Below are 24,180 nucleotides of genomic sequence, written 5' to 3'. Positions count from 1 at the left end.
TTTGTAATGTTGTACATAACAGCTGGACGGGAGAGGTTATCACACTCTGCAGTGCTCAAGTATATGATTTCTTAGAGGAGTCAATCATTATAGAATCATAAATAGCACTGTACTGAAGATTAAAGGGAAAGATGTGTAAGCTGTTGGGCACGTAGTGTGTGAGAATATATTGGTCAACAGACTTTTGTAGGCTAACCATATACGCCAATTTCTGCGATAGGGCAAGATCATGAAACATAGGTACAACTTCATCTCACATATATTATAAGTAGATAATCACGATAACAGGTGCACCCTGTGCAGCAACGAACCATTATCAATTGGTTGTTTCAATACAATGGATACGTGACCAATATGTGTACGTTTCCAGAAAATAGCTGACCACATGTACAAGGATATTTACTTCAACATATCAAACATTAATATTTTAATAATATATGAGGTCTGTTTAAAATACATAAAGGTACGGCGATTTTAATGACCGACATTCCACTTGCGTTTTGATCAAAACAGGTGCTTGAATTATTAGAGGTGTTTTTTATAACAAGCAACAGTTGAGATAGAAAAAGCATATCCTTGTATCTGTTTAAAGCTGTAGTAACATTACGTATGGCCATATGAAAGTGGTTAAGGAACTAACAGTTTGATATAAAAGCTCATGTTATCAGGCCTAGCTGGGAGAGGCGAGAAGCTTATATCATAAGGGTGTTCTTTATTACCATCAAGAAAGCTTGTTTTTTGAAGTGATACATAATTGGAAGCATTATTACCGAAATCCTTTTGAAAACCATTTTCACTTTCTTTCCTCTGATAGTCTTAGCGATAAAAATTCCACTGCTCGAAAATTGCCCCGCACAGCTGATGTAAACTGATTCAAGGATTTGATATACTTTCGATACTAAATTGTAACTTGTGCAACATTCTCTTCATTATCACACTTAATACCATATTAATTCATATTTGGAATTTTACCAAATCCTTTTCAGAAAGAAAACGTATATTAATACTGGGTGGATGAAAGCTGCATGAATGCACATCTTTCTCATTAATGTGTTGTGCGGAGGTATGAAGTGTAGATGTTGTTACAAAAATATCAGCATATGAGAAATATGAAGGGAAAAATGATGCCTATTCGTAATCGTGTTTCATATGGAGATATCATGGCAAATATCCAAATGACCAAACTCGAAAGTTTTTTTTTTACATTACTTTTCATTATCCACATATTTAAACCAAAACAATATGGTTAACAGTGTTACTTGTTAATAAACAAGTATTCACAAAAGTTATCAAATTTGATGGACAATAGTTATGCGTACAATGAATAGTCGCAAAATGTTAACAATCCTTTGATAGGGTTTGCATGATAGTTTCATGATATTATTTATAAGGATATCACTTCCATTGTTTATTATATGTCACATTTGTTCATAAATATACATATCACTGCGTGTGTTCATATTTGAACTTCCGACTTCTTAATAAATATGCATCAACAATAGCCAGATCGTCATTTTCTTTGAAAATATAATTTGCGGATTTTCAGTTTTAAAATTTAAGCGACACCGAACGTTTAATATTCCAGAATTTAGATTTCTATACTTTCTGCATGCCTCTACACATTTCAATGTGATGTTTACAGACAGTGCACCTCTGTCCTACAAAGAGGACCTGTTGGCAGAAATCAATCTGATGAAACGGATAGGGTCTCATCCAAATATTGTATCCATGATTGGAGCCTGCACTCTCACGGAACCAATCGCCTTGGTGATGGAGTATGTTCCCTATGGCAACCTACAAAACTTTCTCAAGTAAGTTTGCCTTCATTTTTTTCTCCGTACAGATTTTGTGATTATGTACCAGAAACGGCCTTGTCATGTTTTGTTATGGAAACTGTTACAGTGACCTTATCATTGTATATGACATATTGCGACAGGTAGCGGTTCATTATATGTACAGTGTGATAACATTCACATGTAAAATCTGCTAAGAATAGGTGAAGGTCATAGGCTATGGCCTATGACCTTCACTTCTTCTTCGCAGAATGTCTGCGGTGGTGTTTTGTTTAAGCTTCCTGTTTAGATGAAATTGATTACAAAATTTGCTTGTACAAAGGTAACATGATCAACATTCTTGAGAGTTTCTGTAACCTCTTTGAACATTTGGAAAATAAATCATCTTGTTGCATGTTTTGTCAACATAAAATGGCACACACAAAATATATAATCTAGTGATTTCTTCGAGACTGTGAGGCGAAGTTATCATGCAGCTTTGGAACACCTGTTGCCTTCTGTACAGACCATTGGTAACACTTTTATATTGGGGCCGTCTAATCTGGCATTACCTGTTAAGAACCACTAATCTGGCATTACCTGTTAAGAACCACTAATCTGACATTACCTGTTAAGAACCACTAATCTGGCATTACCTGTTAAGAACAACTAATCTGGCATTACCTGTTTAGAACCACTAATCTGGCATAACCTGTTAAGAACCACTTATCTGGCATTACCTGTTAAGAACCACTAATCTGGCATTACCTGTTAAGAACCACTAATATAGTACCTTAATATATACTCATTGCACGAACATGACTTAGTGTTTGTGTTTTTGTTTTGCTTTGGGTTTTTTGTTCATGTTCTATTTTTCAGAAATAAACTTATTGGTATTTCATGATACATCATGTCAACGTAAATAATCATCTCAATTTTCCTCACCTGCACTACTTGTAGGTCCTTAACATCGTAATCATCCTTACAATTATCAGGCGAATACTAATGTTAATTTGTTTATTTAGACTGTATGTCCAGTGCAGCATAAACAAATTTACACATGTTTGATGTGCTATCAAATGCTAGACACTATTACATAAACTGTTTTCATTGAGGTTATGTTTGTGCCAAAATCTTCTGACCGGTGTAGTCACAACATAACCTTTATTTAGTGTCAGTTGTAGATAATGATGATCTAAGGCTTGGAACATTGAAGTGGTTTAAGAAAACGTATTTTAATATGTCAACAAAGTTATCGTAAAACCTTATTTATAATGGTCCAATTTCAACATTCCAGCGTCAGCGCCCAGCCTGTTTCAATGAAATGCATATGTACGTCATTGAAATCGTAATTTTGAAATAAAGATATATAATTTTTGATAAGTTCGGTGATAAAATCATAGAGTTAGGTATTTTGATACACTTATAGGAAAGTATTGATATTTTGTTAAAGCCTGGCATCAGTATGTCAGTATCTTGGTTAGACTTTCGCTGGAAAAGATATAATTATGATGGCGTTGTGCAAGGGTATCTCTCAGCTCAAAGGAGCCAACTGGTGGATTTCAAAATATTGAGCCAATAACGTTCAGACTGTGACACGAAGAACAGTTGCACAGGAGTTGCAGAAACCCCCTGGCGATGTTGTCTTCTGGTTGATGGTGCTCCTTGACAGATGTATATAGGAAAGATAACAAAGTCCTATCTGTAGCTAAGGAGGTAATACTTCACCATTTTTTTCGGTATCTTAACGCCAGTTGGTCTGTCTGTCTGTTCATGGAGGTTGATATCATTTAATTCTGACAGCCCGATGTCAACATGAAGTGGGTGATCTAAGAATCGTAATCTCTGGTAGTCGGTGGTAAACTGGCTGTTAAAGATAAAGGAATGGCTAGAAAACAACCAATGTAACATATAAAGTACAAGTGTGTGTGTGTAAGTGTGACAGACCCGTGGAAGGCTGACAAGGCCTCTGGCATTGATTGGTCTGATGAGGCGTGCATTGACCTCTGACATTGGATTGTCTGTATATAGCCATGTGACCCCTCGTCTTTATTGTTTTCATGAGTGCATTGAGAGTCATACGACCTTTAACCTTTTTGTTTTTGGTTGTTATGTGTGGTGCCGTTATAATCTCTGATATTGATTGGTCTGTTTAATGTCATGTTATTTCTCTCATTGATCGGTCTGTAGAGTTTCTTATGACCTCTAGCATTTTGAGGTCATGTATGAAGTTTTCGTATGTTGCGTAAGCTAGGAGTTCAGTCAGCAGTTATATAATTAAACTGTTGCAGGAAAGTATTTTTTAATATTGTGATGAAAACAAACAAAGGAACTCAGTTTCAGTCATTAAGGGGAGGGTATGTTGAGCTTTTATTCAGTTATTACAACTAACCAGATATGTAACTGATCAATCAACAGCGAACTGTACGTGCATTTCCAGTAACGTGTTATAGGTTCCTCTCTTCTTTCGGCCTATAACTTATATTGCATTAATGCCAGTAAACCTCCGGATGAACAGGTGCTGCAGACACTTCTTAATTTTAATTGAACTAGTCAGAAATAAATTGCTTTTTGATGTAATATATAACTTTCAACTATGAATTCATCTATGCAAAAAATATAACCCCCATCAGTGTAAAGTTGAAAATTAGTTTGTTACTTCGAACAAGCTTACTATGCAATAAATGTGTAATTCGTTGGCATTAACATGGGAAACCGTACTGAAGACAACATCAAAGGCAGTGCCCCCTTCTCTTTCCCTCCCGATTAGAGCCCGAGGACAACAGGTACCTAGTGGTTAAATTTAAAAGTACACACATCATAATACATTTATATAGTCCTGAAAACCGTTTTTATGTCCAGGCATTTGCTTACACTTTGTTCGGCAATTATAATTCACCTCCATAATTCATGACATGTGTTTGCACACAAAGGAAGAAGACAGCTTCTTATGTTAGCAATTAATACCAATCCTTAATCATTTTCATCTTATAGCTTTCAAATAAAAAGACACTTTGCTCAAGTTTTTCAACTGCTCGCTAAATTGCACAGACCCTTCGAGCTTAAAACAAGATAAGATATTTTATCTGCTATGTAAACACACTAAGAGATATGGCATTTGCTATTAGTAAAGATTGTTTCCTCACTTTTTAATGGCTAAAGCGATGCACATTTGGTTTATATAACAAATTGGAAATAAGTGTACATTAACTCGCATACATTAAGTCTTTATCTTACACTCTCACAAAACCCCCAACGATTTCTCATTTAAAGGTTTCCATTACACGTTTACACACTAAATATTTACAACATGTGTAGTGCAGATCCTGTATGTAAAAGAGAGATTAAATTGTTTGAAAAGCTATATATATGGTTGTAATTAATGTATGAATATGATATCACAATTAACGTTTGTGATTATGTGTCATCTGATTAAACTAGAATGTTTCCCACTGGTATTATACAACTATGTGTAACTATCCGATGATACTTTATGGAATTGTACATGTAATAATAATTCACGTTATATATTATGTATTTTTTTTTTATTGCAAACAATAAAATAAGCCAATAATCAAAGATATACCACTAAATGAAAATAATGAAAATAAATCTGAACTTGATGTACTAATATGCAATACTAAATATTTACCACTCTTAAGTATTTGAAACATCTCTCAAGTTATAATAACAAGTTTGTTTAAAACATGTGTACACCAAGCTTGATGATAACTAACACGCTCAACATAATGCTCTGTTTAATGTCAAAATGATAAGTGAGTGTTAATTTCATTTTATGATTTAGAAAAAAGCCAATATAGAAGTCATAAAAAGTGGTAATATTCCTTGTAGAAAAAAAGAAGGGTCTTGTTTTCCCGTTATATCTTGCTTAGTTCATAAACTGTTGTATAGCGGATCTGATAAGTGAATGCATCACTGCCATTTCGAAATATAATCTTTTCAGAACCACCACAGTCGATGGCCAAAGTGTGCATGTCTTTACATGTGTTTCGGTCTTAATTTCACAGTCGAGATAATTTATGGATTTCTTTTGGACTGTTCCGCTAGTGTCTTGTTCCACTTTTGAGAAAGTTTTATATCTTAACATGTAAAAAGAGAAATTTCCTTTCAACACCTCTCATTAACAAGCATATGCATCCAACTCTCGTTTCACTTCGCTTCAAGTTAAATGTTCATGTCTTTCGAATCCATGCATAATTTATGTGCTACTATTGCATTATTGAATTGCTTGGACAAATTGTATTGTTAGAGTGACCACATAGTGTTATACGACGTTGTTGGTAGCATATAACCCTATAATCATGGGCTCAAAGTTGATATATTACTAGGTTATTGAGTTTATCTATTACTAGGTTGTTGAGTTTATCTATTACTAGGTTGTTGAGTTTATATATTACTAGGTTGTTGAGTTTATCTATTACTAGGTTGCTGAGTTTATCTATTACTAGGTTGTTGAGTTTATCTATTACTAGGTTGTACAGTTTATCTATTACTAGGTTGTTGAGTTTATCTATTACTAGGTTGTTGAGTTTATCTATTACTAGGTTGTTCAGTTTATCAGGGAATACTGGCAGAGCAGTGCGGGAAAATAACGAGAATTCTTCTCAGAGTAAATTATCAACTTAACAAGATGGAGCTCTCTCCAATGTCAACAACGGTTAAGTTTCTGCAGGGGTTACGCTTATTTTAGGTAGAACAGTACTTAAAAACCCAATTAGTGCTCTCTAAAGCTCACAAACGTCTTAACATTCTCAAGCCTCCAACACATATTTGCAATATTTGAAATTTCCTCGTATTCATTTCCTGTTTAACCTATTATTTTGACTACAGAAATGAGAGGTAAGTACTGTCAATGACGAAACATCTCTTTATAATTCAGAAAGGTACTGTATTAGGTAGAATGTGAAGGTGCGGGGGGAGGGGTCGGGATGGGGTAAGATAAAACCAGGTCTTGTTACTGATTTTTATCAATAAAGAAACCATTAAGAATGGAAATGAATGCTGATTATTAAGTCACTGTAAGGATTATGTAGAACATCTGCAGAAGTTATAAGGCGTGTAAGAGCACACAAACACACATCTAACATGGACATAAATCTCTCTGCTATGTAGCTGACATTGATGAAGGGGGGTCGGGATACAGTGACTCAAGGTTATCTTCTTTTGAGTTCACCTGACAGAAAACAGTTCACCTGACAGAAAACAGTTCACCTGACAGAAAACAGGAATCTTGGATGTCAGTCGCTACTGTGGCTGGAAAATAGGTTGATCGACTTAAAATTCTTGAGGACAAAGTTTCTTTCGATGTTTTGTAAAGTATGTCTCCGTTCGCAAAATATGCTTTGAGAGTTTCAAGTCATCTTCTGCTGCTGCTGATAAACAATGAGTCCTGTCATCGGTGCTGTATTGTACCAGCAAGCTCTCTCACTGGTACAAATACAAAATACAGTTAGTGTGTTGTTGTCAAGTTTTTTGTATTATCTACATAGCAGTTGCATGCAATATATAACGTGTCATGTTTGTGTAGCATAACTCATTGACATGCAGTGAACACATGTCAGTCCCAAGCAACATAAAGTGAAGTACGGTTGCCAGGTATAAGTTCACTAAGTACATACTAATGTCACATGGTGATCTATACCACTTTTTTTACTTTCCTGAATTACCGTCGTAGTACATTTACGTCATTTAATCTTTTTTTTCAATGAAAATATTTAATGTGACACGTAATATACACCATATTGCATCAAATTAACAGTTAACAGCTAGTGCTTTTGAGCGTCGATTGTTAAAGAATTTTGTATACTAACTTACGGTCGCGTTTTATAGATGATTTGATATTAAATTTGTTGAATGCTTAACCTGATAATTGTCAATGAGCCTCAAAAAATCAGTTCATGCAAACTTATAACATAAAATGGCTAATTGATACTGATAAGTTTTCGCAAAAATTTAATTTTCGCATTTTCACCTTTCGTAATGAGGGTGAATGTATGTTTTACATAGAATATAAGTAAACAGCATAATAAACAAAATGATTAAATGTGAAGGGCGACGTTAACTTGGCGAAAATTCCCCGGTAAAAAGTACTTCTCTTGATCCTACAATGCAAGTTTGTTTGTGTGTTTGTTCGGGGTTGAACGTATTCATATGGGCTAGGGTCATATGAGACCACGAAAGCTATCTAATGTTTTATATATATTTACATCACTTCATCCGAGTGGTCTTTACTCTTTCACACATCAGTTATATATAGAAATATATATATATTCACTTTTCGTAAACAAATTAAATAAAAGAAACAATTATTCTGGGGCGAATCATCTGGTGTTATCCAACGTTATCCTCTTGCATATTTTAAGGCTCAACCATAACAAAATGAAGAACATTAATGGTGATATATATATATAAAACAAAATCGGAAATTCGTTGATACTTCCTTCATATCGAGAAATGACAGGTCAAATATTATAATATGTTTAAACTGCATATCTCTGTGGTAATTAAAATTCCGTTTAGATGAGCAAGAACCAGAAATATCCGTTTTGATACTTAAAGCTCTTCTTGTCATTGGAATCCACATAACAGGTACACAGACGGAATAGAATAAGTGCAATGTATGTATTTCAGTGCGTTTATACATCATATGGAGGGATCAGTACACTTCTTGAATACTTTTATGCAAAGTTAAGATACTTTTACAAATTCTTTGCGATATGTGAAACGTAATATCTTTGATTTATGTTCCATTTACAACCGCTTTGACCATCTCAGGCATATTATGTTGTTAAAAGCAGAGTTATGTTACAGAGCAAAACATTGCTGTAATGAGAACTGTAACCCACAAGTCTATAGGGAATTGTGAGGTCCGAGTTCCGTAATAATACTTATACACAGGTATTCGAAGACCGTGATGTTGTGGGGTATATATAAGAATTCTTATACAAGCTCACCCGAAGTATTATACCTTTAATATGATAAAAAACAAGATTCAAAATACTTCGGGAGCCCCAAAACATGACAGATGGGTTAAACTGAACCCATCCATATAATATGTTTCGAAGCACAAAGCGAAACATTGCGTGCAGAATACTTCATCCTAATGCATTCCAGGGAAACACTGGAGAACATAAGGGCACTTTTTGCCAGAATGATTGGAGGAGGGGGGGTGGCAAACCAGAGATATGTCCAACTCAGTGACGCCTGTCAGGTGTAATTGACCATTAAGAATATAACATGAAGATTGCGATCGGTATACGTAGGTCTGCTCTTCTACGGGTCGACCAATGTCAGGGCAAGCACTCCCACCGCGATGGAGTATCAACAAATAGTTGATGGAGGAATAGAGTATGGGGTTTACTATTTATATTTACGGTGGACAGAGTTATGAATTTAAATTATTCCCTCTTCTTTATAAGTCTCATTGAATCCCCCTTTGTTCTATAGTTTACACTGTAAATATGCATATGCGTAATTTTGAACCATTTACATCGCTTTTACCGTCGCTTCTAGTTTTGTCATTATGTGTTGACGCCGATAAGTTATCAGTTGTAGTTATATTAGAATACAGGATATGCATTTACCTAGATTCATACAACATCACGTTAAACAAGAATTGAATGTTTTATGTTTACATAATTCATAACATATACTCCATGTACCTCGAACCATATCTTTCTATTTGTCAGCGGACCGTTTCCTCATACGTATACTTTATAATGACTTACTATGCACAATGGTGTCAGATGACACAGCATATGCATATTGAAGAGTTTCCTGTAATTTCCAATATACGTGCCATGTACAAAGGTATAAATAACTGCTTGCCTGTACTGCTACCTGTGTATGAGTTCTGTCAGAGCCTTCACTGCCACGCAGGGATAGACACAATACATAACTGTCGGGCAGAACAACAGAAGATTTACCGTTACAGACCAGTGTTCTTATTTTTGCTTTGAATTCCTAAATAACGTAATTGGTTTCCTCATGCTAAAGTTAGCCAAGACAATAAAAAGATTATTTCAAGTATGCAAAATGATGTATTTTGTATCGAAGAATTGTCTATTAGCATAACTTTGTACAGCTAGTATGCTATTGTGTTAAACATTGGCATCAGCTACAGCCTGTAAATGTCCACAACGAAGAGTTCTTGTGACCTAGATTAATGGGTACAACAAGAAACGTTGTGGGGGATACCTGTTTATGTGAATATGTAACATAAAAAGGATGTGTAGAAAGTTATGTTTTAATAACGATGGTTTAGTAGAGATGTTCATCAAATATATATTTTACGAAAATATTGAAACAGGTTTTGCCAACTCGATATCGATTCCTCTTTTTTTTGCACTACTGAAAACTATCAAGAGTCTAAATGTGGGAAGAAACTAAGTACCCTGTGAAACCTCACGCGCTCGGTCAGGTTACGACACCTTTTCTTGTCCGATCAAAGAGTCGAGCCCCGACCATATTGGCAAAAGGAACATACTCTGACCGATGTACAACCCGCTTTATCTGTTGGCAACATAAAGATAGTTTGAAAATCCTGAACATAAATTAAGTATTCAACATAGATATCATATGTTCACTTATTGTTTTTTCAGGAAATGTCGATTAGAAGGTGACCTGCAAAAGCGTGTTGGCCGCCCTAGTGAGGTTGTCTACTCGATCGTCGGAGTGAACGGCGGAATCGAGAGTGGTGTCATCACTCCGGCAGACATGCTTTCATTCGCTAGACAAGTTGCCATGGCAATGGTAAGGACTTTTTTTGTAACAAAAAAAAGAGTTAAAATAGGAATTGAAAACAAAAAGGAAAAAAAACTATCTTCTACGCAGATGTTACGAACAGAATAATCCCATAATTATTTGTGTGTGCCACTTATTTTTAACTTAGTTGCAAATGTTTTACTTTTTGTGTAACTTTGTATTGGAAACATAAATAACTAAAGATATATTACTGTCGGTTAAACAACCAAAGCAGTACCTGCTATATACTTGAGTATCGAATGAACATGTGCATAAAGTTTGTTTCCCTCACCACACCCTCCATCCCTCTAAATCCCATCGTCTGAGCTTGACCTCCTCCAGTTGTAGTACACGCACGGGTCCCCTCCTTCTAGACTCACAGACATCCTCTTCCCGTCCCAACAGTGCAATCTAGATTTACTGCAGCTCACTAAAAGTCAGCTGGAGGATCACTTAGAAGCTGTTAACTTTCTTTGTTTGAGAGATTATGTAGCCTTAGGATTATCTCACCAAATGGTAAATCAATCATGAGAGTAAGGCATGTCAGCCCTACTCATTCCTCCGCCAAACTAGACTCGCTTCACCATCTATGTCCAACGTAATTGCCAACGTTACTTGTTTTTCGCTCGATACACAAAAAGTTGTTAAGAAGTAAAAAAAAAATACAATGTTATAAGGCACATGTGGATGGCAGTGTAAGATTTACAGTTTTCAAAACAGAAAAAAAATCAAATAAATCAAAAGTTTGCCTAGCATTTTTGTGAATGTTTGCACCTGTAAATCGTTTTTACCTGTGATTATTAGGTGCGTTCAGACTTTTTCAATTCTAAGGTAATCTCTCATAGAAAACTTGCTATTTTTAACGCGTTTAATGACTCAGATCGGTTGAAATGAGCAGGAAGGATATAGAAATACTAGTATACGGACATGTTTACATTTATAAGGGTTTCGTTTATTGCCGTTTTCATCAATTGAAACAGATTTAGCTTGGTACTTCCTGTATATTTGGCCAAGGTTCAAAAATTGTTCCACAGGAAAATAGGATCCAGCTAACTATTTGTGCAATTCCTGATCTAACAGATTTCGCAGCGGTGGATAAGATTATAGACAGTCGACCAAACATTCCAGTTCAAAAACGAAAATTTACCTGAACTTTTATTTCGTCATTGACGTACTGCTGATATAAACATGCCTACAACATTGTACAAGAGAAAACAACTAAAAGCCTGATTAAAAACCTTTTGGAAAGTCAACCATACGTCTTATATTAAAAGTTGAAACTCTCAAAGACTTTTGTCTTTTAATAGCCCCTCCTAAATGTCTATGCATAATGAAACTGCCATCTATATGCATATAACTGATGTAATTTGTCCGAGGGAGTTCGAAAAATATGAATATAGGGGCTTTATATATATCATTCGTTGGTTTGTCAATAGAGTGCCGGTTTATCTTTCGTCAACATTTGATACTTTTTCAAACAAACGTTTAATTGTTCAAGCATGCTTTTCGATAAACCAAGCAATTTGGTTGATGACATGGACATTTGTTAATAAACAAAGAAAGAGAAGGGTAATTAAACAACATAATCAATAGTTTTGTTCAAAGACTATCTGCTGCTTCCTCAGACTTATTGCTTTTGTGTAATCACACCTTTAAAAAAAATGACAGGTGTAGGTTAAAAAATAGATGCAACCCATTGATGTTACACACAACTATCTGAGAGGTTCAGCAAGTTTGGCACTACTACCTACTTTTATATGCATTAAGATATCCATTGCATGCTCGCCTCATTATCGGTATCAGAGTGGAAGCTAGGGTCAATAATTACGGGCGTTGCATCATTTGAAGTTGTTAAGGATTAACTTAGGAAAGACAGATATCATGAAGTATATTTTTGTTGTAGACGTTTTAATCTATCGTAGGCATCCTTCTCCTAAATGTATTGAATTACCGTAGTCCACGGATAGTAAACCCATAATCATTTAGACAATAGGCCACACTCTACATGTTACTTCCTCTGTAAATGAAAATTAACTTCACGACTCTCTTTGTTGGGATGATAACTGCATGATACTAACTGCTATACCCTATTTTATCTTGCAGGAATATTTATCTGAAAAGAAATACGTCCATCGTGATTTGGCAGCCAGAAACATTTTACTGGACTATAATAAGGTAGTCAAGGTGTGTGACTTTGGTCTGTCTCGAGACATCTACAATGACAATCAATATCACAAAGTGACCAGTGGAAAGCTTCCACTCAAGTGGATGGCCATAGAGTCTTTGAGGGACCGAATCTTTACCACTCAGAGTGATGTCTGGTCGTTTGGTATACTTCTTTGGGAGATCGTCACAATGGGTATGTGCCGCTGTGTAACTCTGTCATAAGGAGTTATTGAAAAAACGTATGCCATGCTAATATTTGTTCCTGCTAATCATTATTGGTACCTGTTAATCTATGTATTAATTTATCAACTAGTGAAACTTTACTTAAGAATACAGCCATTTATTTAATCTTTACGCATTATTAAAAATGTGTATCACCAAGGATATTCCATTGGTAGATAAGCGCAATACAAGAACGAGATTATCTTGTTTTTGCTCCGTAGAAAAAATATCAACGAAAACCGTAAAAAAGGTAGCATTCAGCTGATAACTCAAACCTTGCACTTTTAACATAAACGTTTTCGACATTTTTATGTAGAAAGCATGTCTAAATATATTTTTATTGTACTAAAATATGAAAAGAAACTGGCTTCAAACTGACAAAAAATGTAGGTTAACAAGGAAAGAGGTGTAACTTACCTTTAAGTATTTTTTGTTGGCATGTAACCAGACAGTTGCATTATAAAAATAGAGATTTAAAACCAAGCTTGTTGCATCTGTCTGCAGATTATCGTAATTGCATGCGACTTTGTAGAGTTTAGGGGAGAGAGAAAGAAAAAGGAGAGCTAAGTGATATGCCACTACTGATTTCTTAATTGTTTCTGTTTCATCCAATAGGTGGTTCACCTTACACAAACATAGCACTGGCAGATCTGTACTATGTCCTGGCGAACGGTTACCGCATGGAAAAGCCAAGCAATTGCTCAAAAGAATTGTAAGTATAACCTGTCAAATAAACTTCAATGCTAGGCCTGAATTCGTGTGTTGTATACAAGTCGAGTCTTGACACTTTTGGCTTAGTTTTGCATTACAATATATTCTCGGGGATTCACCATGATGCGGTGTTAAACAAAGGAGTAAGTTTGTAGTTTAAGGAATCCTGCATTTGCAGCATCTGTACCAGTGGAAATGAAATATAACATAGGAGATGTACAAACGATGCTGAGCTATCATGATAGTGTCGGTAAAAACACTGAGAAAATAAGGATGAATTATTATGTGTAATAACACTTATCTTATAATGGATAATGTAGCAATATTGTTTAACTGTTGAGCGTCAACCAGGCAACCAATTTCTGTGCTTGCGTTTTAGCCGCCCATTAAGTAATCGTGTACAGTTGAAAAGGATTCACTTCCAGCTAAATGTATCGCCACTTGAGCTTATAACTTAACCATCATTGGACTATTCTCTATCCAAGACTTACAGATGAGCGTAGGGAAGTTGTGAAGCAAAGAAAATGTTTAGACTTATGTTTAGAGTTAAATGCAAAAAAACATGAATTACTTTTCGTTCGTTTTGAAGTCTTTCTGACGACTGTTTCTAAAAAGACCTTGATGTTTACGGCATTATAATGATTACTCTAAATCTGACCGTGTACATTCTTCAGATTATCAAGATCGAAATCCCAAAAAAAAGAACAGAAGAATAAACAAATTAAACTTGTGTATTTGATACTTTGTGAACAACTGTGCAACCCAAGGTTTATATGGTAGATGGAGATGCTGATTTGGCAGAGACCTGTCAGCAATAACCATGGAGAACATATCATTTGATCGGCTCCATCTTACACCAATACCCATAACACCAGCAAATAAATCCTTTCAAAAATTATCTAAATCGTCTTTAGATTAAGATAATGCCCAATATACACTACTCCACCTATTCAAACATTGGCAGCTGTTGTCACGGTAACATTCTATCTCTGGCAGGTGTTTGTTAGTGTCAGTGTCGAATATTACCTCCTATAGATACCCATGCATCATTGCCGCCATACAGGGAACAGTACCAAGTCTAACTGATACCCAGATGTCTTATTCTTGTCGACCCTGACCCATTTGGTATTGAACATAAAATTGTTACAAGAGACATAAACGGTACTAGCACTTTTTTTTATGAGTATCATTTTCGCTTTGCAACTACAACCAATGGTTAACAGACTACACTGACACGTTGATGTAACACCTATAGTTGCTGACATGTTGTAAAAAAATATATCAAATAATAATATTTATTTATAGTATTAGAACCGAACCATTGTCGTTACGAATATAGCTGTACACGAATGAAATGAGTAAGTGTACAGTCTCGGGTCATTTATATACTTGAATTGGTCTACATGAAGCATATTTAGTCATACTAAGTCTTGGTTCGTACTGATTACGGTTACTGGTACCCGATTTCATTACTGATACTTTCAGTGAAAAATGTTCACGAATTAATTGTGTTTGGCGTTAAATCAATTGCAACTTCTAGCGGGGTTGCCTATCGTCGCGTTAACAAAAGCAAACTGCACCATGAATGGTCAAACATTTATTGTGTAAGAATAAATTATAAATTAACAAGATGCAGTCAGTGGGAAGTTAAGTCATACCCATAGAATGAGTTATAGCCACTGCATATAGGCTGCTTTTATTCAATATTAGTTTAAATGCAGTTTTCGATTATATATACCGGAGTTAAGGTAGCATCAAACCTTTACATGTGCATACGTCCGACGTCAGTTAAATAAGGAGAGTCACAACGCGACCATTTCCACATAAGAGAATTTCTTCTTTTGCAGTAAAATACAATAAAAGGAATGAATGTTGTTCTTGTAAGCCTTTCATACTTTCTGATATGTTTGTGTTATCGCCTAGGCTAAACCTTATTTCACTGCCATCTCTTAAAACCGCAGAAAGAGAACCAGACAAATTATCAATATAGATATATACATATACTATTTCTAGTCTATATAAGTTCAAACTCATTTGAAATTATCTCGTGATGAATAGAATATGTATTTCTGTTGGAAATCTTCCAAATATTTCTTCTATTTGATAAAAATTGATGGCTTGCCAGAATTTTAGTAATGACACCAGACCGGTACTTCAAAGAAACTCTAGCCGGTAGTACCTGCGTTATGGCAGGCTCATGTGTTAAATTCTACTGCTCACTCCTACCACCCTTTCTTTTTTTAACCAAAACTTCACCATTACATTGTAATCTGTTTTGTAATAAAGCATAAAACGTCTCTCTCGTGGTAGTTATTGTTAAAGTTTTATCAAATTTTATGTAAAAGGGACCACCCAAATAAAAAAGCCTGGACTTACTGGAAAATAAAATATTTAAAGAAAATATGATTATTCTTTTTCCAAAACACCTGTTTCTATGTTTTGTTTAGAATATTATTTAAACCGTTTTATACAATCAGCTAGAAGGTTCCTCCTTCCTTTCTGAACACTCGATGAAACATTTCACGAAGAAATATTCATGTGCTTAGTGTCATCTTGGTTTATTATTAAATAGTAGCGAAATACTAATGACTGATTTCTTTGTTTATGTGGTTGAAAACATGTATCTTGTATCATACTCAAACAGCTGACTGCTCACGATATCAAACGCGTATTTTGTAAATTGTATGCCTATAAAGAACGTGTTTTACTAGTAACCGTATTTCTTTTGACTTTTAGATACGCTATTATACGTCGCTGTTGGATGGAGTCCCCTTCAGACAGGCAGACATTTTCAGGTCTTCGTGTGGAGATAGAACAACTCCTGAGTAGGGACCGTGACTACCTGGAGCTAGAGAATATTGACGTGCCTATATCCACGTCAGAGAGTAGTAGTTTACCTAAATCAGAAAATGACACCATTTCCCTGTTAACTGGGCGGCCAACACAACCGCAAAAATCAGTGACAATATCATTACCTTCTCCAGAATCCCCCACAGGAGTTGTGGGTGTGGAGAAGTCAACGGAGTGGCTGATTCGGGGTCGGGATGAGGAGACAATGTCCTGAGTGGTTAATATTTGTTAATGGACCCAGTTTTCACCATAGAACAAAGTGGCCACACCCGCAAAAGAATTTGGGATTCAAACAGTTTTTCCTCAGAATACAATTTAAAACAACGAGTGACATGTGTGCACTGAAGAAAGAGTTTGATTAAGCTCAAATAGCATTGACCTGACTCAAAGAAAAACGACTTTGAATAGGAGGGTCGGTCTTGCAAAACAAAATGTGATAAAATTAAGTTATGATTACAAGTGTGCATGAAGGGTTGTAACCTCCAGATAGAAACAGTGAGAAGACACATTCAAACAGGCTGTGTGGGATCAAAACAATACAAAAGTAATTTGTAATCCATGCGCCATGACACAAACGAAGTTAAATTCAGTGTTTAAAACTTTCTTTCCGAATAATTCATATTCTTACAAAAAAGCCGATGTTGAGAGTTCAACTGTGTAAGCCAAAATGCACCAGGCAGGTGTCCGCTAGTGATGCGTTGTTGGACCACCGTGGGAAAGCAGGGAATAACATCAATCAGAAGGACACATCTATTTAAGTGTCAATTTAAAGTTGGCAGTGTTGTGAGGGCAGAAACATGTCTCATGTTGGACCATTACCTTTGTGCTATCTTTGTTGATCGTGCTAGTCTGTGCAATGGACACATAAGAAAAAGCACTAATTGTTTTTCAAGTAGTGTTCAGACCACTGAAAGATGATGTTGATTATTATGTATTGTTTTAATTGATGGGAGGAAACTGATGTAAAACGCGCACAATGCTGGGTAAGTGCACTTGTTTAAGCAATAACTCATTACATAAAATTATCATTTGTCCATATTATGTGTAAGCAGAACTGATCAGTTAAAGGAAATGTATAGAATTAACCAGTGTCTTTGCTGTGGCAGTCTTTCATGTTTTTCTCTTTTTCGTGAGAATGGGCTGTTTTTTGGTAGCTCCTAATTATTCCTCTGTCATTAAAACAAGAAAGCTTTTTTCAGGTAAACAAAGAAATTGGCAAAGGAACGGTTGCAATGAATTTCTTTTAAGTTTTTTTTGTCTTTATTGTCATTTTCTTGTGAACATTATTTGTATCTAGGATTCTCGCGTCCTTTATCAGTTATTCCGTGTCGTAATTTAGGTATAATTTGACTTTGATGCACTGTTCAGCTAAGAGTTTCTCCGTTATGCTAATTACCGAATTCAAAGGGGTCTTGGGGAGCTGGAATCCTCAACCACTCTGCTCCATTTGTCATGGCGATGTAATTTTTTACATGGAAGCTATGTAAATGAAAATGATTATGAAATGGCACAGCTTTTATCACATTTTGCACCAAATTATGGCGCGTGATTAGACATCCCGTGCAGTGTGTAATGTAAATTTCAAACAAGAAACTTTTGTTAATAAACATTTTAACAAAATACTCTTTTGAAATATTTGGCATATTAACTAACTATTGTACTTAAACATACTTTTAGAATGCTTATATACGGGCATTCCTATTTTTCTGTTTGTCTGTTACAATGTCCTACTGACAGTTGTAGCGTATTAAAGGCTGGTCCTTAAATGTTGACGTCAGATAGAAATTTATCTTTGCTTGAAGCTTCTACAAACGATTGTCCTGGTTTGATTATTTATTCAAACTTGAAGAAGAAAAATAATCATAATATACAAGTTTGATATTGCGCTCTATCTAGCTAGACTAAGCCACTCTTAAGCGTTTTAAAGTACATAGATATACAAAAAGTAAAATGTCACTTACAATATCTTTTTCATTTTCCAAATATATATTAAGAAATATTTTTAACAGGTAATTTCGTAATTGTCACGTAAGTACATCTGAGGTAGAGTTTGTTCTGTAGACTTATTATGGTAGTATTTTTAAGGATAATGGTGATGTTTTATTTGTTGTTAGATTGTACATTTCTGCGAATATTGTTATGTCCATGTTATTTTATGTTGACACTATATGTATATATTTGATGGATATTTATTTTGCAAACTCAGGTAGATTTCATTTAATGACGTCTTAAGTATCATGATTAAAATGGCAAAATGAATGAGTTTTATCTATATCAAACAGTACTCTGTAGCCATCTTAATCCATCATGGTAGTTGCAATGTACGTTTCGTAATTTATTTTGTAAATACTAAACCACAAGCGTTACACATGGATATTCAAGACACAGTGTACTACTTTTAATTGTCTTTCGTCTCTTATGGCATGCCAGAAGTTCATAGTTGTCTGTTTTTCAATTGACATGTTTTTTAATCATAGTTAAAGTTACTACATCCTTTTTGGATTTTATAAATAAAGTAAAAATGTGATTTTGCGTACAATTTCAAAAACAGCAATCGTTAAAAAAAGTTTCGGCAACTGCTATATCTAGACCATTCCTTTTTTTGTGGTATCTTGGTGCCTCTCTGGATTTTGAAAAGGATAAATATAATAAAGTTAAAACTATATCTAATTAAGATAATAAAACAAATAGACATTTAATTTTACTTTTTTTATATAGACATTCACAATGCAATGTACAAGGCTGACTGAAGTTTTCTATGAACAAAGCACATAACTCCGAAACAAGAGGATAGAACAGACAGGTTCCATCATTGTTATGATAAATAAATTGTATGCAAATGTATTTTAATATATACTAATCGTGTATATTTCACACATACAATGGTTTTAACATGATTAACTTTATAATTAAAATACTGTCATATACGGAATGAAAGTTGTTTATGAATGAAACACAATTTAAAGGAAAATGATTTTGTTTATGCAGCGCACAAGTAACAGATAAGAATCGTATAATCCAGTTATGTACATATGAGCATTCATTTTTATTATCACAATCGCAACACGGGCTGCCGCTGTTTCGTTCCAGGGGGTCCTTTCCACATTAACGTCCATTATCCTTGAGACACTTGATATCTTGTAGAAATATGTTGTATATTCTTAAAATTTTAATAGCTCATAAAATCTACTAACATAGTAATTCCTCTTATCACTTTCCTTAGACATTGTTGCCAAAGTTCTCAAAATACTATCCATTTATCTGGTGAAATTTTATATTTCAAATAATTAAATGGTTAAATGGGAGTAGAGCAATTCGTGATAAGCTGTTGTGGTAAAAGTTGCTAATATGTTAGTTATTTCCTTGGAAAATGTCCAGAAGTAATTAATGATGACTTGTAGCACGAGTATGCAACGTCAAATACTTTCATTATTATGTTCAACAAATTATCTCTGAGTCTTTAATATTTTCTTCGGCATGACAGCAATCAACAGTATCGCTGTCTTTCAACTATGGTTTTCAAATAAAATTAATCATCTTAAAGAAAAGCAATTTCAAAACTGATAAAACCCCAGCCTGGTATATATTCAATCAATAATTGGTTTGCCCTCGTGTTGGATATCGGAATACCTTAATTGCACAACCATTACCTAGACGTGGAATATTTTTTATACGAATATACTCATGCCATAAAGACTGTGTTCCTTCACTCATGATTCAAGTTTACGTTCTTAATCTGACAATAGTTTCTAAGGAAATAGAACAAGAAGATACTTAATTATCAATTCACAGCGTGTGTAAATCATTTTTATCAGTTTCCACAATCTGAACCATTTTACTCTTTCAGTCGCATGTTGTGTAAAAGGCTTTTTTTCTCCTCAAAATGATTTGAGCTTTAACGTTAGATGAAGAGATAGTATTAATGTATACATGACACAGAATTCAGGGATTGTAAAGATGAAAGGGACCTTTATCACTAAAGTGGTGCACTCTCTTTGTTTTTAGAGTTAATTGATGAACACTGTCATAAGATTTAGCACAATGAGTCAGTCTATTTGCAGTGGTTAAGTGTTGCTTCCCCGTACTTTATTTCTCGGACTCGTGTGTAAGTGTGCTGGGGGTATACTGTAGAGGTGAGTCAGTGGCTTCACCATATGTTAAGATGTCTGCGGCGAAATTATCTTTAATTATTATTGTGTCTGTAGGTACTATCTTCTCCCTCTTTAAATAAATATCCCTTTTTTTTTCCTTCGGCAAAATACATCGAGTGAATGACGTCATACAAAAGTTGGTTCACTTTCCAGTTCTTGTATCACGCACTGTAAATGCAATTTAAACGGTTGGTGTACTTCTGTATTAAATTAGATATCCCCAGCAGTAGAACCATACCTAATTAAAAACAAACATAAACAAAGACATACAAATACCAATGCACATGCAATGTAAGTAATATAGGCTCCATCTTATCTGGTATATAATTCAAGAACAAAGTATTAGCATAAAGGTCTGCAAGTTAAATCTATCTTAAATATATGTGATATAAAAATTGTTTCTTTAAGCTCTTAGTTTTATATTTGGTGAGAAGAGGATTATTTAAAACAAAACAAAAACGAAAAAAAAATACTTCTTTTGAGTTTTCCACAAATTGTTTGATATGTTTTGTTAGTTTTTATAACCTGCTCCCACTCTCAACCCCTTTCCAACGAATTCCAATACCAGTTGTTATTCTTCCTATGATTTATAAAAATGTACTGACTTGTGTGTCATGTAAATGCTGCAATACAGCATAAGTTCACATATTTATATTCAATGTGTGCCTGTGTGCGTGATGGTAAGTGTGAGTGGGAGAGAAAGAAAGACATTACGAAATACACATTATTGTACTTAACAAGTTATGTTATATACATGGCCAGTATAGTATCCATGTACATAAATGCGCCCTACCTTGGTCCAACCCACGGTCCTATACTTGTCCACTTGTGCGCCAAAGTAATTGATGCCGTCCTTTCTGGCAGCTCACTGCTGTCGTAGTTTACATTGTTGTGCCAGTGTTGGGCTGCCGTACGACAGTTTGTACAGTTGTAGTCGGCCTGTTAGCGCAGACATATGTTATGATGTTGCTGTTAAAGCTTTGAATCATGTACATTATCACCATGTGATCTATTTATAAATGAATTGTAAGAGTAAAGCTAAATAAAATGTTTGAAACTTGACTATATGTTATTTTTCTATTTTTTTGAAAATCGGGAGTGAAAACGATCGCAGCCGACGAGAAGTCCAGTACATTCATGAAATACAATAGCCTGCTCCTTTTGTCGCCGAGTCGATGTCGGACATATTTTCGTAGAAATCCGTATTTGCAGGACCAATAGTTTTAGATATCTGTTGTTTGCAAAATATGATTTAGATAACGATACAGATACAAACTCGGCAGTTTACTTATCGCTATTTAAAATAACATATTTTCATTGATACTTTTATGACAAACAACATATGTATATATATGTATCTTGTGACAACTTATTGCTATGTAGAAAAAAATACTTTTGATCAAAGAACATATCCGGTCATATCGAACATAACTTCTGAATTTCAATATAACTCGGATGTTAATCTGTTCGTTTTTTAATAAAGAAATATATCTGAGTATAGTTATCAATTAATCAGTATAGTTATCAATTAATCAGCATTTTTTAGTAATTGATGATAATGCTATAACAAGCTTACCTAGAGACAATTTAGTTCGCGTGGAGCTAGCGAATTTTAATAATCATTTTTTTTTTATAATCAAAACATTTAAAAGATGCAATGTATGAAATAAAATAGCTTTGTGTTGATTCTGAAAGAAGATATATTGAATAGAGCAAAGCGAGTCAGCTCAATTGAGAAACTACTGCTTTATAGATATCAGTGACCATACACGAGAGGGACTATAATAAAAACAAATACTGCTTTATAGATATCAGAGACCATACAGGAAATAGACTATAATAAAAACAAATACTGCTTTATAGATAGCAGAGACCATACACGAGAGAGACTATAATAAAAACAAATATTGCTTTATAGATATCAGAGACCATACACGAGAGAGACTATAATAAAAACAAATGCTGCAGATTGAGATTTACAATGTCGTCCTGACAACTCATAACAGAGGAAAACAATATGAGACTTTATAGAATTGGTGAACATTCATAGATTACTCCATTCGTCTACTTCATCTGTAAGAACAAGATTCCATGGACTGGTTTTCCTTTCATCAGTTTGAATACTAGTATATTTCTGTCTGATGAGTTTGAAATTTAGTTTTATAAGTCAATATATTGTATAGTTTGGGTCCATTATTCTTAGTACTGGTGACATAATATGAGGCAATAATGACACGGTAGAGCTGTGTTGATGTCACTTGTTAAATGCCTAGCGGAGTTTCAGTTCTGTCGGTGAGATAGTGTATTCTAACATTTGTTGTATTTCACACAGTGATGTTTGTCAAAGTTTGAAGATGTCACTTTGGGAATCGGCAACGGTTCTTCTTGTTTCTTGCACCCTAAGGGGAAATGAAACAGAGAAGAAACGCAGAAATAAGTTGTTTCTGCTTTCGTATCGGTTATAGGGGGACAGAGCACTAGAACTAGAGAGACGGGCTAGTGTAAGAGAGAAGGTGGTAGCTAGACCGGGGTTATAGATAGGAGACATATTGAACAAGAGCTGAGGAGACAAAGCGTTACTCGTAGAATGGTAGAGACTAGATGCATTATGTCAAGGTCTCTACCGCTCATTACAAACACAAGAGCATTAGAACTGTATAAATAAGTTGAGTGTCTAGGCATCTACTGCCGGTTATACAAAGGCAGCATACTAGATTATAGTGTAGAGACATCTTCTGCTGTCGATTACATCAGAGAGAAAGTTACAACTATGAAGGCGTGTTAGTGCATTAGCGTATACTGTTAGTTATCTAAAAGGAGAATATGGTTGTTTGGTTTCTAGGGCTAATGGCCTATAAACAGTTAAAGCCAGTTATGGACGTGCCACCACAATTGTAATGTAAGCATGCGGTATGCTGGGGGTAGTATGTTGGTGTATATGCCTCCTTGTGATAGCGCTGATATGGTACCGGCTTTAGAGTGGCACCTCACTGAATTTCATACTTCAAGGACCCAGCACAGTACTTTATCCATTCACATTATTCTGACAGGGTAAACCAGTCGTTGACTTAAACCGAGCTGTGGAGACGTATTGTTGCCCATACAACTGGTGTCGGTTACATAAAGGAAGAATACTCGAGCAGTAAAGACGAGTTGGTGCCATTACCCCCACTGCCGATAATGTACATGTAAATGAAGACTATATCAGAGTACCGGTAAATCGGTCATGTAAAGGAAGTACTGTCGAGACAATGTGTAGAGACAATTACGAGTGTCAGTTACAGTTACACTGTAGTTTTGTGGTCTAAATAAATAGTAATTATACATGGACATTAGGCTTGGAGTTGAGTTGTCAGTCACACACAATGATAATAACAAGGACAATGTTTAGACAGGACTATATACTGGTCTGTCAATTATGGTCGTAAAATCTGCGGTATACATCGTATCTGAAAGTATAGCCTACATGAGAGATTTGATTGGAATCAGGGAGGACAATGTCAGCGTGAAAAGATCATTTCTTGAACCATTTTCAAATTTAATTC

At 35.0% G+C, this 24,180-nt stretch overlaps 1 protein-coding gene across 3 annotated transcripts in view; it reads left to right on the top strand.

Annotated features, from left to right (window-relative positions):
- Window positions 1-21,697, top strand: part of LOC110466000 — a 47,467-nt gene extending 25,770 nt beyond the window's left edge. For all 3 annotated transcript variants that reach the window (XM_021522232.1, XM_021522231.1, XM_021522233.1), the window contains exons 14-18: window positions 1,643-1,811; window positions 10,394-10,544; window positions 12,639-12,894; window positions 13,539-13,635; window positions 16,371-21,697. In XM_021522232.1, the coding sequence (XP_021377907.1) occupies window positions 1,643-1,811; window positions 10,394-10,544; window positions 12,639-12,894; window positions 13,539-13,635; window positions 16,371-16,698 (1,001 nt within the window). In that variant the 3' untranslated portion in view covers window positions 16,699-21,697. The remainder of the gene's footprint in view (window positions 1-1,642; window positions 1,812-10,393; window positions 10,545-12,638; window positions 12,895-13,538; window positions 13,636-16,370) is intronic.
- Window positions 21,698-24,180: the final 2,483 nt, after the last annotated feature.

The sequence above is a fragment of the Mizuhopecten yessoensis genome, unplaced genomic scaffold (assembly GCF_002113885.1).
Source record: "Mizuhopecten yessoensis strain PY_sf001 unplaced genomic scaffold, ASM211388v2 scaffold11111, whole genome shotgun sequence".
In the NCBI taxonomy this organism is placed as follows: domain Eukaryota; kingdom Metazoa; phylum Mollusca; class Bivalvia; order Pectinida; family Pectinidae; genus Mizuhopecten; species Mizuhopecten yessoensis.
This window is presented reverse-complemented; position numbering and strand designations above follow the sequence as displayed.